At 37.4% G+C, this 16555-nt stretch overlaps 1 protein-coding gene across 2 annotated transcripts in view; it reads left to right on the forward strand.

Moving 5' to 3' along the window:
* The window catches only part of UBA6 (ubiquitin like modifier activating enzyme 6), an 82872-nt gene that overhangs the window by 40125 nt on the left and 26192 nt on the right, over nucleotides 1-16555 (forward strand). For both annotated transcript variants that reach the window (XR_748209.2, XM_010365544.2), the window contains exons 13-16: nucleotides 322-388; nucleotides 12356-12499; nucleotides 14727-14794; nucleotides 15500-15578. Coding sequence is in view for 1 of the 2 variants with exons in the window: in XM_010365544.2 (XP_010363846.2) it covers nucleotides 322-388; nucleotides 12356-12499; nucleotides 14727-14794; nucleotides 15500-15578 (358 nt within the window). In the remaining variant the exon portion in view is untranslated. The remainder of the gene's footprint in view (nucleotides 1-321; nucleotides 389-12355; nucleotides 12500-14726; nucleotides 14795-15499; nucleotides 15579-16555) is intronic.

Here is a 16555-nt window from a genome sequence, read left to right on the forward strand (position 1 = left end):
GAATCGCTTGAACCAGGAGGCAGAGGGTGCAGTGAGCCAAGATTGCACCAATGCACTCCAGCCTGGGTGACAGAGTGAGAGACTGTCTCAAAAAAAAAAAAAAAAAAAAAAAAAAAGACTAAGCTTATTTATATACTAAGTGGGATTTTGAAGTAATGTATTTATAAGCCAATCATCTTTAAATCAGTAAAACATTTTGTGCTACCTGTTGGCAAAATCCCACATTCTTTTATATATTTCCTAAATTTTAATTTTGAGTATGTCCTACTGTTTATGGCAGTTGAGAAAACTAAAGTTAGGGTTTTCTGTTTTGAGTTGTAGATGCCAACAAGATTCAGAAGAACTGTTGAAACTAGCAACATCTATAAGTGAAACCTTGGAAGAGAAGGTGACTATTGAAATTTATGGCTGTCCGAATATCTGTTTGTTAATACATAAGTGTTCTGTATATTAGTATTCTCTTTTCCTTCACATCCAGCTTTGCTACTCTGTGGCATTAGACAACTTTATTTCACTTTTTTCTGTTTTAATTTATAAATCTATAAAATAGAATTAACCTACCTTCATAGGGTTATTGTGAACATTAAATGATTTAATTTTGTAAAGTACTTAGAAATGTCATGTGACATATAGTAATTACTATTTGCTGCTGCTATTTTTTACTATTATTCTTTATTATTCTGTTATGATTTACTTGATTTGTTAACCCACTTAAACTTATATGTGTTAGCTTTCTTCTAAGTCACCTGTTATATACATTATACATTCACATCTCTTTATCACATTTTGCACATCAGATTTAGATTTAAACATGTCACTTAGAAAATGATTTTTTTGTGTGTTATGATGCCAGTGCCTGCTTGTCAACAGTTTTATTTAAGCAGCTATAAACATGGTGGTGTTTGTGCAATTATTTGAAGAGTCTATTATTTTTGTTCTTATTTTATAAAAATGAGAGGGAAGTGTATTAGTCCATTCTCATACTGCTATGAAGAAATCCTGAGATGGGTTATTTATAAAGGAAAGAAGTTTAATTGACTCACAGTTCCTCATGGCTGGGGAGGCCTCAGGAAACTTACAATCATGGCACGAGACAAAGGAGAAACAGGAACCTCTTCACAGGGTGGCAGGACAGAGTGAGTACAAGCAGGGGAACTGCCAGGTTCTTATAAAACCATCAGCTCTCATGAGACTCACTCACTATCACTCACTGATTACCTCCACGTGGTCCTGCCCTTGACCTGTGGGGATTATGGGGATAACAATTCAAGATGAGATTTTGGATGGAGACACAGCCAAAATGTATCATTTCATCCCTGGTCCCTCCTGAATCTCATGTACTCACATTTCAAAACACAATCGCGCCTTTCCAACAATCCCCAAAAGTGTTAGCCCATTCCAGCATTAATCCAGAAGTCCAAGTCCAAAGTCCTATCTGAGCAAGTCAAGTCCTTTCCACTTATGAACCTGTAAAATCAGAAGCAAGTTAGTTACTTCCTAGATGCAGTGAGGGTACAGACATTAGATAAATGCTCCCATTCCAAATGGGAGAAATTGGGCAAAACAAAGGGGCTACAGGCCCCACACACTGTAAAATCCAGTAGGGCAGTCATTAATCCTTAAGGTTCCAAAATGATCTTCTTTGACTCCATGTCTCACATCCAGGTGACACTGATGCAAGAGGTGGGTTCCCATGGTCTTGGGCATCTTCACCCTGTGGCTATACAAGGTACAGCCCCCACTTCCAACTGCTTTTATGAGTTGGCATTGAGTGTTGCAGCTTTTCCAGATTCATGGTCCAAGCTTTCGTTGGATCTACCATTCCAGGATCTGGAGGACTGTGGCACTCTTCTCACAGCTCTACTAGGCAGTGCCAATGGGGACTTTCTGTGGGGCCTCCAACCCCACATTTTCCTTCTGCACTGCCTTAGCAAGAGGTTCTCCATGAGGGCTCCCCCCACCCCGCAGTAAACTGCTGTCTGGACATCCAGGTGTTTTCTTAACATCCTCTGAAATCTAGGCAGAGGTTCCCAAACCTCGATTCTTGACTTCTGTGCACCCGCAGGCCCAACGCCATGTGTAAGCCACCAAGGCTTAGGGCTTGTAACCTCTGAAGCAACAGCCTGAGCTGTACATTGGCCCCTTTTAGCCATGAATGGGACACAGGGCACCATGTCCTGAGACTGTACAAAGCAGCAGGGCCCTGGGCCCACCCCATAAAACCATTTTTTTCCTATTAGGCCTCCAGACTTGTGATGGGAGCAGCTGTCTTGAAGACCTCTGACATGCCTGGAGACATTTTCCCATTGTCTTGGCAATTAACATTTGCCTGCTTGTTATTTATGGAAATTTCTGCAGCTGACTTGAATTTCTCCTCTGAAAATGGATTTTTCTTTTCTATTGTATCATCAGGCTGCATTTTTTCCAAACTTCAATGCTCTGCTTCTCTTTTAAACATAAGTTCCAATTCCAAACCATCTTTTTGTGAATGCATAAAACTTAATGCTTTTAAGAGCACCTCAGTCACACCTTGAACGCTTTACTACTTAGACATTTCTCTGCCAGATACCCTAAATCATCTCTCTCAAGCAACGTTCTACAGATCTCTAGGGCAGGGCCAAAATGCCGCCAGTCTCTTTACTAAATCATAATAAGAGTCACCTTTATTCTAGTTCCCAACAGGATCCTTGTCTCCATCTGAGACCACCTCAGCCTTGACTTCATTGTCCATATCACTATCAGTATTTTGGTCAAAACTGATAAGTACCAGACTTTCCCACATCTTCCTATCGTCTACTGAGCCCTCCAAACTATTTTAACCTCTGCCTTTTCCAGTTCCAAAGTCACTTCCACACTTTTGGGTATCTTTTTCGCAGCACCCCACTCTCTGCTGTACCAATTTACTATATTAGTCTGTTCTCACACTGCTATAAGGAAATACCCAAAACTGGGTAATTTATATAGGAAAGAGGTAATTGACTCACAGTTCCACATGACTGGGGAAGCCTCAGGAAACTTTACCATCATGGCAGAAGCACAGGAGAAGCAGGCAGCTTCTTTGCAGTGTGGGAAGACAGAGTGAGTGCAAGCAGGGGAACTGCCAGATGCTTATAAAACTGTCAGATCTCGTGAAACTCACTATCATCAGAATAGCATGGGAGAACCACCTCCACCTTCCAGTAACCTCTGCCTGGTCCCACGTTGACGTGGTGATTATGGGGATTACAATTCAAGATGAGATTTTGGGTGGGGGCACAGCCAAACCATCTCAGGAAGTGAGAATCTTAACATCAGTGGTAAAAGCTTTAACATCATATGTTCTATAATTACACAAAGAAATAAATAATAAATGTACTGAAAACAGTGACTGACTAGCCATAGTGAAAGACCTTGTATTGCATATATAGTGCTTTGAGAAAATAAAATGTATGAAAAGCTAGAAATAGATTGTAGAAGTCTGTGATTAAACAGAAGGATGTGATTAGGTATTTATCAAGTTTATTGATGTGAAATTTACATAAAGCAAATTTTTCACTCTTTTTAGGTGTGTAGTTATAAAAAATTTTGTACACTATCAATTCAGATGTATGCAATTAGGTCAAAGTGTACAGTAATGGGTCTACCACCACAATGAAAATATAAAACATTCCGTAATGCAAAACAGTTCCCTCATGCCTCTTTATAATTACCTCCCCAGCCCATAACCAAACCTTAGCATCCACTATAGATTTTTTCTTTTCCAGAATGTCATATAAATGGAATCATATAGTATGTGTAGCCTTTTGAATCTGGTTTCTATCACTAATTATAATTAACTTGAGTTTTATCCATTTTGTTGCATGTTCATTTCATTTTTGTTTTTTCTTTTAAGTTTAGGGGTACATGTGCAAGTTTGTTATATAGGTAAATTTGCATCATGGAGGTTTGTCATACATATTATGTCATCACCCAGGTATTAAGCCTAGTACCTGTTAGTTATTTTCCCCGCCCTTCCCACCCTCCAGTAGGCCCCAGTGTGTGTTGTTCCCCTCTGTGTATCCATGTGTTCTCATCATTTAGCTCCCACTTGTAAGTGAGAACATGTGGTATTTGTTTTTTTGTTTCATTGTGTACTACAGTTTGTTTTTATATCACTTGATGGCAAATATGGGCTGTTTCCGGTCTGAGCAATTATGAATACAGTTATTACAACTACTTGCATATAGATTTTGATGTGGACATATGTCTTTGCTTCTCTTATATAACTACCCTAAAGTGTGTTACAGAGTCTTATGATAGGTGTATGTTTATTTTATTTATTTTCTTTTATACTTTAAGTTCTAGGGTATATGTGCACAACGTGCAGGTTTCTTACGTAGGTATACATGTGCCATGTTGGTTTGCTGCACCCATCAACTTGTCGTTTACATTAGGTATTTCTCTTAATGATTTCACTCCCCCAGCCACCATCCCCTGTGATGTTCCCTGCCCTATGTCCATGTGTTCTCATTGTTCAGGTCCCACCTATGAGTGAGAACATGCGGTGTTTTGTTTTCTGTTCTTGTGATAGTTTGCTGAGAATGATGGTTTCCAGCTGCATCTATGTCCCTACAAAAGACACAAACTCATCCTTTTTATGGCTGCATAGTATTCCATGGTGTATATGTGCCACATTTTCTTAATCCAGTCTGTCACTGATGGAGATTTGTGTTGATTCTAAGTCTTTGCTATTGCGAATAGTGCTGCAATAAACATATGTGTGCATGTGTCTTTATAGCAGCATGATTTATAATCCTTTGGGTGTATACCCAGTAGTGGGATGGCTGGGTCATATGGTATTTCTATTTCTACATCCTTGAGGAATCGCCATACTGTTTTCCACAATGGTGAACCAGTTTACAATCCCACCAACAGTGTAAAAGTGTTCCTATTTCTCCACATCCTCTCCAGCACCTGTTGTTTCCTGACTTTTTAATGATTGCTATTCTAATTGGTGTGAGATGGTATCTCATTGTGGTTTTGATTTGCATTTCTCTGATGACCAGTGATGATGAGCATTTTTGCATGTGTCTGGGGGCTGAATAAGTATCTTCTTTTGAGAAGTGTCTATTCATATCCTTTGCCCACTTTTTGATGGGGTTGTTTGTTTTTTGTGTTTTTTTTTTTTGTAAATTTGTTTTAAGTTCTTTGTAGATTCTGGATATTAGCCCTTTGTCAGATGGATAGATTGCAAATATTTTCTCCCATTCTGTAGGTTGCTGTTCACTCTGATGTTAGTTTCTTTTGCTGTGCAGAAGCTCTTTGGTTTAATTAGGTCCCATTTGTCTGTTTTGGCTTTTGTTGCCATTGCTTTTGGTGTTTTAGTCATGAAGTCTTTGCCCATGCCTAGGTTCTGAATGGTTATTGCCTAGGTTTCTTCTAGAGTTTTTATGGTTTTAGATCTTACATTTAATTTTTTAATTCATCTTGAGTTAATTTTTGTATAAGGTGTAAGGAAGGGATCCAGTTTCAGCTTTCTACATATGGCTATCCAGTTTTCCCAGCACCATTTATTAAACAAGGAGTCCTTTCCCCATTGCTTGTTTTTGTCAGGTTTATCAAAGATCAGATCGGTGGAGATGTGTGGTGTTTTTTCTGAGGCCCCTGTTCTGTTCTATTGGTCTATATGTCTGTTTTGGTACCAGTACCATGCTGTTTTGGTTACTGTAGCCTTGAAGTATTATTTGAGGTCAGGTAGCGTGATGCTTCCAGCTTTGTTCTTTTGACTTAGGATTGTCTTGGCAATGTGGGGTCTTTTTTGGTTCCACATGAACTTTAAAGTAGTTTTTTCCAATTCTGTGAAGAAAGTCCTTGGTAGCTTGATGGGGATGGCATTGAATCTATAAATTACCTTTTTGGGCAATATGGGCGTTTTAATGACATTGATTCTTCCTTTCCATGAGCTTGGAATGTTCTTCCATTTGTTTGTGTCCTCTTTCATTTCCTTGAGTAGTGGTTTGTACTACTTCTTGAAGAGGTTCTTCACATTCCTTGCAAGTTGAATTCCTAGGTATTTTATTCTCTTTGTAGCAATTGTGAATGAAAGTTCACTCACAATTTGGCTATCTCTTTGTCTATAATTGGTGTGTAGGAATGATTGTGATTTTTGCACGTTGATTTTGTATCCTGAGACTTTGCTGAAGTTGCTTATCAGCTTAAGGAGATTTTGGGCTGAGAAGATGGGATTTTCTAAATATACAATCAGGTCATCTGCAAACAGAGACCATTTGACTTCCTCTTTTCTTAATTGAATACCCTTTATTTCTTTCTCGTGCCTGATTACTCTGGCCAGAACTTTCAACACTATGTTGAATAGGAGTGGTGAGAGAGGGCATCCTTGCCTTGTACCAGTTTTCCAAGGGAATGCATCCAGTTTTTGCCCATTCAGTATGATGGCTGTGGGTTTGTCATAAATAGCTCTTATTATTTTGAGATAACGTTCTATCAATACCTAAGTCATTGGGAGTTTTTAGCATGAAAGGCTGTTGAATTTTGTTGAAGGCCTTTTCTGTACCTATTGAGATAATCATGTGGTTTTTGTCATTGGTTCTGTTTATGTGATGGATTACGTTTATTGATGTGTGTATGTTGAATCAGCCTTGCATCCCAGGGATGAAGCCGACTTGATCATGTTCAATAAGCTTTTTGATGTGCTGCTGGATTCGGTTTGCCAATATTTTATTGAGGATTTTTGCATCGATGTTCATCAGGGATATTGGTCTAAAATTCTCTTTTTTTTTTTTTTTTGTATTTCTGCCAGACTTTGGTATCAGGATGATGCTGGTCTCATAACATGAGTTAGGGAAGATTCCCTTTTTTTCTGTTGATTGGAATAGTTTCAGAAGGAAAGGTACCAGCTCCTCCATGTAACTTTGATAGAATTTGGCTGTGAATCCGTCTGGTCGTGGACTCTTTTTGGTTGGTAGGCTATTAATTATTGCCCCAATTTCAGAACCTGTTATTGTTCTATTCAGAGATTCAACTTTTTGCTGGTTTAGTCTTGGGAAGGTGTATGTGTCCAGGAATTTATCCATTTCTTCTAGATTTTCTGGTTTATTTGCATAGAGGGGCTTATAGTATTCTCTGGTGGTAGTTTGTATTTCTGTGGGATCGGTGGTGATATCCCCTTTATCGTTTTTTTATTGCATCTGTTTCATTCTTCTCTCTTTTCTTCTTTATTAGTCTTGCTAGTGGTCTATCAATTTTGTTGATCTTTTCCAAAAACCAGCTCCTAGATTCATGGATTTTTTTAAGGGTTTTTTGTGTCTCTAGCTCCCTCAGTTCTGCTCTGATCTTAGTTATTTATTGCCTTCTGCTAGCTTTTGAATGTGTTTGCTATTGCTTCTCTAGTTCTTTTAATTGTGATGTTAGGGTGTCAATTTTAGATCTTTCCTCCTTTCTCTTGTGGGCATTTACTGCTATAAATTTCCTGTACGCACTGCTTTGAATGCTTCCCAGAGATTCTGGTATGTTGTGTCTTTGTTCTCATTGGTTTCAAAGAACATCTTTATTTCTGCCTTCATTTAGTTATTTACGCAGTAGTCATTGAGGAGCAGGTTGTTCAGTTTCCACGTAGTTGTGTGGTTTTGAGTTTATTAATCCTGAGTTCTAATTTGATTGTACTGTGTGGTCTGAGAGACAGTTCATTGTGATTTGTTCTTTTACATTTGCTGAGGAGTGTTTTACTTCCAATTATGTGGTCAGTTTTAGAATAAGTGCGATGTAGTGCTGAGAATAATGTATACTCTGTTGATTTGGGGTGGAGAGTTCTGTAGATGTCTATTAGGTCCTCTTGGTGCAGAGCTGAGTTCAAGTCCTGGATATCCTTGTTAACCTTCTGTCTCGTTGATCTGTCTAATATTGGTAGTGGAGTGTTACAGTCTCCCATTATTATTGTGTGGGAGACTAAGTCTCTTTGTAGGTCTCTAAGGACTACAAAGGAACAGTAAATATTGCTGCCTGATCCTTCCTCTGGAAGCTTCGTCCCAGAGGGGCACCAACCTGTATGAGGTGTCTTGCCCGCCCCTACTGGAAGGTGTCTCCCAGTCAGGATACATGGGGAGGAGGCAGTCTGTCTGTTCTCAGAGCTTGAACGCCATGCTGGGAGAACCAGCGCTGTCTTCAGTGCCGTCAGACAGGGACATTTAAGTCTGCAGAAGTTGTCTGCTGCCTTTTGTTTAGCTAAGCCCTCCCCACAGAGGTTGAGTCTATAGAGGCAGTAGGTCTTGCTGAGCTGGGGTAGGCTCCACCCAGTTCAAACTTCCCAGCTGCTTTGTTTACTTACTCAAGCCTCAGCAATGGCGAACACCTGTTCCCTCGCCAGGCAGCAGCCTTGCAGGTGGATCTCAGACAGCTGCGCTAGCAGTGAGCAAGGCTCCATGGGAATAGGATCTGCCAAGCCAGGCACAGGAATGAATCTCCTGGTCTGCTGGTTGCTAAGATGGTGGGAAAAGCAGAGTATTTGGGTGGAAGTGTACCATTTTTCCAAGTACAGTCTGTGATGGCTTCCCTTGGCTACGAAAGGGAAATCCCCTGACCGCTTGTGCTTCCCAGGTGAGGTGACATACCACTGTGCTTCAACTCGCCCTTCTTGGGCTGCACTCACTACTCCAATCAGTTCCAGTGGGATGACCCAGGTACCTCATGTTGGAAATGCTGAAATCACCCGTCTTCCACGTCAATCTCGCTGGGAGCTGCAAACTGGAGCTGTACCTATTTGGCCATCTTGGAGGACCAAGACCATGTTTAATTTCATAAGAAACAGCCAAACTGTTTTGCAAAGTAGCTGTACCATTTTGCATTCTCACCAGAAGTGTATGAGAATTTCAGTTGTGCTGCAGCTTCCTTATACTCTGTGTTGTCTGTTTATATGATTTTAAACATTTTTATGTGTGTGTGGTAGTGTATCATTTTGGTTTTCATTTTCATATCACTGGCCATGAATTTGAGTGTCTTTTAATATGATTATTTGCCATTCATATATCTTCTTTAATAAACTGTCTTTTAAAATCTCTACCTGTTTTTAAAATAGTTTTTAATTATTGATTGAGAGAGTTTTTATGTCTTTATATATTTGGATATGAGTTCTTTATCAGATACATGTTTTACAATAGTCTCTGAAATTCAATTTTTCAAACCACAAAAAGAATACTTTTTTGTGGTTTGTGCTTTTTTATCTTAAGAGCTTTTTTAACACAGGGTCAAAACGCTGTTTTCTTGTAGACAGTTTATGTTTTTATAATTTTATAAGTTCATTTTTGCATATGGTGCAAAGTATTGATAAAGATGTGATCATACAAAGTAGAGATCAGTGTGCATGACTTTACACTAATTTTGTGCACTCTTTTGTAGTTTTATGAGTTTGTCTTTATATACTGCACAAAGTATAGATGAAAGTTAATTATTTTGTATATGAATGCCCAGTTATTCTAGCCTATTTGTGGAAAAGGCTATTCTTGATTGAAATGTCTTGGCATCTTTGTCAACAGTTTTTTTGCCGTATATGTATAGGTCTATTTCTGTACTCTACTGTCTTCACATTGTTTCTGTCCTTTTGCCAGCTCCATCTTGTCTTGCTTATTGTGGCTTTTATATTAAGTCTTGAAATCAGGTTTAGTCTATTTCTGAAAAAGGGCTCAGAATTACGGTATTTCCTGAGTTTTTATATGTTTCATATTTTTTCTGTAGCTTTCATAGTTTTAAGCTTGGCTAGATGTAAAATTCTGGGCTGTTACTTTGTTCACTGGTATGTTGCTTTATTTTTTGCTGTTGAAAAATAAGATGCCAGCTCAATTTTCATACTCTTAGAAGTAATGTGGTCTTTTTGCTTTAAGGACCTATGTGTTTAATCTTTGTCTTCATCTAATAGTTTTACCAGATTATATCTCAGAGTTGATTATTCAGTAAAGTTTCCCATGTACACCATAAGCCCATTTTGATATGCAGAGTCAAATATTGTTTAATTCTTTTCTGGAAGGGTAGAATGGATCATTTCTGTTCTTAGTTTTTAAATTCCTGATTCAAGGTTTTTTGTGATGTTTTTTCCCCCCACGTTGCCAAGTGCTTGTTAAGAATATATAATTCACTTAAGTATCTTCTGACTTTTGATTAGTTGTGGGGGTGTGGATTTTCATTAGCTGAAATGTTTTGATTCTGGTTTCTGTTTTCTTCTTACATTAGCTTTGTATAGTAGAGTGATTTTTGTGCTTACTTTTTGGACAGGGTAAGGGTTTTAGGTGCTTTTTAGATTCCTACTTTTGTAGTACTCTCTTCTCTTAGGATACTGAAAAGGAGCTTTTAATGGATGACCTTTTTGTGGTGGAGAGGTACTGGTGTGTTTTGTAGGTCTCTTTGATTTTTACCAAATTCTTAACATCTCTCTAGCTTTCTCTCTCAAAGAATGTCTCCCCTCTTTTGTTAACATCTTTCTCTCCCAGATTGGCATTCTTTGACGGCTGAGATCTGCCACCAGTTTTATACCTCTCATCAATAGTTTCTGCACTTGGTGTGGGAATTTCTTTTTCTTAGGACGTGTTTTGTTACCATTAGGCCGTTCACTTTCTTCTGTGATTTCTTCATATCTTCTGCTCTCTGTCCAAGATTGTAGCAATGTGAAATCCAGTGAGAGTGCTGATGGAGTTTGCAAAAATTTATAATATTCTGTTTTCTAGTAATACTGAAGCCCTGTCACTGTTTTATTTCTCTTCTTGTGATTATGCATATGTTTTGGAGATTATGTAGGGAAACAGGTATAGGCTGCTGTCTTGATCCTATGGTAACCAAAAATTCCCAAAATTTAGATGTTTGTTTACTAAAAAATGAATCCTGGGAGGTTGCATAACCTATTGCTGAGAATAAACCTATGACTTTTTGGGTCTAGATCCTGGCTTCAGCATTTACTAGCTATAAAATCTTGAATAAGTTACTTAATTTTTCAATGTTTTGGTTTTCTTGTATAATAGAAATTGTATCTATAAGGATTATTTTGAACGTTATGTAAGGACTTAATATATAACCTGGCATGGTAAGTGTCCACTTATACTGTTGTTATTATTCTCATCATTGTTTTTAATATCACCACCAACAATATCTGCATTCAAAAATTGCAGAATTTAAATTGTAATTGATCTTGGTTGAGGTTAGTGCTCAATAGTTGTAAATAATGAGATATAGAAAGTTGAAATGGAGGGGTGGAATAGTAAGTAGTAACCATTTTGTGTCACAAATATTTTTTAGAATGTAATAAAAACTCTTCTCTTTCCGCTCCTAAATGTACAAGAACTCTTCTTTTACATAGGATTTCAGAAGATTAATTAGGCACACTTGAAGTTTAGTGATAAAATTAAGATTACTGATGTTTAAATAGGAAGAGAAAGAAAATAAGCTCATGAAAACATCTTTGTCACATATAAGACATTGTACTAAAATAATAGATCTAAAATTCAGTTTTCCAGTATTTCCTTTAAAATGTTCTATTTTGAGATACATAACTTTTTTTTTTTTTTTTTTTTTTTTTTTTGAGATGGAGTCTCACTCTGTCGCCCGGGCTGGAGTGCAGTGACCGGATCTCAGCTCACTGCAAGCTCCGCCTCCCGGGTTTATGCTATTCTCCTGCCTCAGCCTCCCGAGTAGCTGGGACTACAGGCGCCCGCCACCTCGCCCGGCTAGTTTTTTGTATTTTTTTAGTAGAGACGGGGTTTCACCGTTATTAGCCAGGATGGTCTCGATCTCCTGACCTTGTGATCTGCCCATCTCGGCCTCCCAAAGTGCCGGGATTACAGGCTTGAGCCACTGCGCCCGGCCTATTTTGAGATACATAACTTTTAAGCGTGATTGAAAACATTATCTCTAACAATGTATTGTGTCATTATTCATTGCAGTTTTTATTTACAACTTTCAGCACAAACTGATAGCTTATCATTTTTAAGATCATTTGATTTTCATTTATCATAGTTCAGGGTTTTTTCATAGTAGTTTTCATTAACAAACTTTAAAAAAAATCTATTTATTTGTAAATATGTCTGACTGGCATCACAGAACTGTTCTTTGACAAAAACTATAATGGTAGATACTCGAGTTAATTATAAATGATGTCCTAGAGTGACATATAGAGTCCAAAAACAAAAATGGGCAGGTACTAGTAAAGGGAGACACTACTTAAGGTAACACGCATATGGGTCTGTTATCATGAAATCGGGACATTTTTAGAGTTATTTAGTAGGGGAATTGAATAGCTTTTCAAGAAGTTAAGTTCTAATTCTAACATTTAGTCATTGAAATTTTAAGTATACCATTTAAATGCTGTTAATATTATTGTCTTTTATGGCTTTTGTTTTAGCCTGATGTAAATGCTGACATTGTGCATTGGCTGTCTTGGACTGCTCAAGGCTTTTTATCTCCACTTGCTGCAGCAGTAGGAGGTGTTGCCAGCCAAGAAGTATTGAAAGCTGTAACAGGAAAATTTTCTCCTTTGTGCCAGTGGGTTAGTTCTGAGTTTTTAAGGTTGAATTCTTTACTCATGAAATGGAATGTGTTACGTATTATAATGTAGTATTAATATATTAGAAAAACGACCTTAAAATACATTTTGATGCATGAAAGAGATGCAAGCAGTATGCCTCCAACACTTGATTCTGTGATTGAAATTAGCAAGATGATATTTTAGGGCTATTGAGATATAACCCAAAGTTGCCTTCTCAAATGTATTTCCCTTAGTTGTGATAGTAAGGGAATGAATGTTCTATCCTTATAGGTAATTGTTCTCCAGTACCATAAGCTTAGCATTCTTGGGCTCTCAGGACTCTTGAATTTGTTCCATGGAATATTTTACTATCATGAACCTTCAGGTTCCCTTTCTATGTGTAAACTTAGAAAAGTGGAGAACATGGGAGTGGTACAGGTTTTAGAGTTGTATGGGGTATGAACATCACAAGATGGAATAAAAATCCCCATTTTTTTTACCAGCAGGAATAATTGGCACAAGGTATGAAAGGATGCTGCCTCCAGGCTCTCTCTCTGTTGAAACACCATAAACATTTTGAATATAACATTTATCATTTTATTTTCTATTTCTATTTTTATTTTTTTGAGACAGAGTCTCGCACTGTCACCCAGGCTGGAGTGCAATCGTGCGATCTCAGCTCACTGCAACTTCTGCCTCCCAGGTTCATGCGATTCTCCTGCCTCAGCCTCCCAAGTAGATGGGGTTACAGACACGCAGCACCACACCTGGCTAATTTTTTGTGTTTTTAGTAGAGATGGGATTTCACTATGTTGTCAGACTAGTCTCAAACTCCTGACCTCGTGATCCACCCGCCTCGGCCTCCCAAAGTGCTGGGATTACAGGCGTGAGCCACTGCACCCGCTCATTTTTTTGTATTTTAAAAGGTACTCACATAATGCTATTTTGCTGCTGAATTCTTTATTTTAACATAGAATACAAGTACATTAGTAAAAATCTGGTTTAAAGATAACCATTAGGGCAGGCGCGGTGGCTCATGCCTGTAATCACAGCACTTTGAGAGACCGAGGCGGGCAGCTCATGAGGTCAGGAGATCGAGACCATCCTGGCTAACGTTGTGAAACCCCATCTGTACTAAAAATACAAAATATTAGCTGGGCATGGTGACACACCGTTGTAGTTCCAGCTACTCGGGAGGCTGAGGCAGGAGAATCACTTGAACCTGGGAGGCAGAGGTTGTAGTGAGCTGCGATTGTTCTACTGCACTCCAGCCTGAGTTAATTGTTAATATAGATTCTGTGTTATAATACAATAAGTAACCAGTTGTTCATGTTCAAATTTAGCCACACAAGTTACTTAAATGAAAATGAGAGTAAGACTCAGTTCTTTTCTTCATTAATTTTAATTATCTTTGGTATTTTTAAAAAGCTGAAATTTTGGTTTCCTAGATTATTTTTCTATAGTGTGTGCAATTATAGATGACATACACATACACATAGTATGTATAATTATAGATTATATATCCAAGCTGAAAAATAAATACAGAGTAGGTACTTTCTTCCCAAAAAGTAATCAAATTATGGCTGGGCACAGTGGCTCATTCCTGTAATCCCAGCACTTTTGAGGCTGAGATGGGCGGATCGCCTGAGGTCGGGAGTTCAAGACCAGCCTGGCCAACATGGTGAAACCTCATCTCTACTAAAAATATAAAAAAATTAGCCGGGTGTGGTGGCGCGCACCTATAGTCCTGGCTACTCGAGAGGCTGAGGCAGGAGAATCACTTGAACTCAGAAGGCAGAGATCACGCCACTGCACTCCAACCTGGGCAACAGAAAGACTCTGTCTCAAAAAATCAAAAACAAAAAACAAAAAGTAATCAAATTACTTATTCAAATGTAGCTAAAATTGAATGGGGGCTTCTAAAACTTTTGTGTGGCTATGAAAAATAGATTTGGAGGTGAAATTTCCTTTGGTTTAAAATTAGGATACATCATGTTTAGGATGGCTAAGTGACATGAATCCAATTGTATCTGTTAACAGTTCCTTCAGTTTTTACCATTATTTTAATGAGAGAATATCAATATGTATATTACATATTTTTAATTATATTTTTAAATATTTTACTCTGAAGTGCCTTTTTTAAAATCATTTTTTCCTTCATGACTATTAAATAACTATAAGGGAGCTTCTTTTTATAGTAATTTAAGTTTTATACATAATAATTGTATTTTTAATCTTCTACTTTAAGTTATATCTTGAAGCAGCAGATATTGTTGAATCACTAGGCAAACCTGAATGTGAAGAATTTCTGCCACGGTAATAATGAAATTTCTCTTGCTTTTATTAACAGGGAAATAGATTTTAAAAGTTTTGTCTAAACAAACCTTTGTTTTATATGTCTTTTCTCCTAAATCACTTTTGTAGTTGTTTTTTCTCTACTTAGTAATCATTTTAAGTGTCATAATAATGTCATATCGCTTTACTACTTGATAAATAGTGAATGCAGAGTTTTAAATTGTATGCCATGAGAAGGGTTAGCATTTAAAATACCGTAATGATGTTAGATGGAAAAAACTGCTATCTGCAGTCTTTATTTATATGAGTCATTCTTCACCTTTTTGGTCATAAATCTTTTTGAGAATGAAAAGTTTAGAATTATTCTCCCTAAAATGCACATAACCCAAATTTCTGCCTTTGATTTAAGTGGATTATCAGCTCCAAAGCCCATCCATAGATTCCTCTAAGAACTTCTCTTAAAAATCTCTGGCTTAGGAAAATTTTTTTTCTAGATAAACCAAAGTCACCTTCATTTAAGTCATTTGTATTTAGACTAGTAAGCCAAGTGGAAAAAGGAAAAATGGATTTCTTTATGGGGGCTTTTCTTTTTCAATTAAGATTGGTTAGGGGAAACTTTTAAAGAATATTTCCTTTTAAAGTACAACATTAAGTTGGTATTAATGACAGTGAAACTAATTTTAATGTTTTATATTTCTGCTTTTTGGTATGTGTTATTTTTTGCAGGGGAGATAGATATGATGCCTTAAGAGCCTGCATTGGAGACACTTTGTGCCAGAAACTGCAAAATTTAAACATCTTCTTAGTAAGTATGAATAATCATGGGAATAGTATGCTCAAACTGCTATCGTATATCAACTGAATTCATTAAAACAAATTTGAGTATAAGTGTGTAGAGTACAAGTGAGTAGTTGCATCCGAGACCATGTGGCCTGTAAAGCTGAAATTGTTTACTGTCTGGCCCTTTACAGAAAAAGTTTTCCATCCTCTGGTCTAATTAATATATTTAAAGTAAAAATATGAGTATGATAATTTCAAAAATTAAATTATTTTCTAGAAATATGTTTGAAAATTGGTGGGTTTTAAATTTTCTCTCACTAAATGAAAGAATATGTAAGTGTATTCTGTATCCTTTTTTTTTTTTTTTTTTTTTTGAGACAAAATCTTGCTCTGTCACTCAGACTGGAATGCAGTGACATGATCTCAGCTCACTGCAACCTCTGCCTCTGGTTCAAGTGATTCTCTTGCCTCAACCTCCCGAGTAGCTGGGACTACAGGGGCGTGCCACCACGCCCAGGTACTTTTTGTATTTTCCAAAGAGACGGAGTTTCACCATATTGGCTAGGCTGGTCTCGAAATCCTGACCTCATGATCCGCCCTCCTCACCTTCCCAAAGTGCTGGGATTACAGGCGTGAGCCACCTCACCCAGACTATTCTGTATTTCTTAATTGTCTTAGTGCATTTGCAGGGAAATTTTCTCCAATAACATAAAACAACTCCCTGCCATTTATTGTTTTAATTATTATAATTAGCCCTGAAAATTACTGCATATTCTCATTAATCATCTTTAAAATAATGTTTTGAAAATCAACTGTTATTGAGCTTTTTACATGCATATGGAATCTAGTATTATCAATTTTAGATAATAATAGAAGTCTTAGAATAGTTTTATTCGACAAATGAGTTTTGAGAAATGTCTAAAAGGGAGGAATCTTTTTTTTTTAATGTTACTAATATTATATTGCATTTATTTCTATATTACATAAGCAGTTCAACGTTTA

This window comes from Rhinopithecus roxellana, chromosome 2 (genome assembly GCF_007565055.1).
Source record: "Rhinopithecus roxellana isolate Shanxi Qingling chromosome 2, ASM756505v1, whole genome shotgun sequence".
NCBI lineage: Eukaryota > Metazoa > Chordata > Mammalia > Primates > Cercopithecidae > Rhinopithecus > Rhinopithecus roxellana.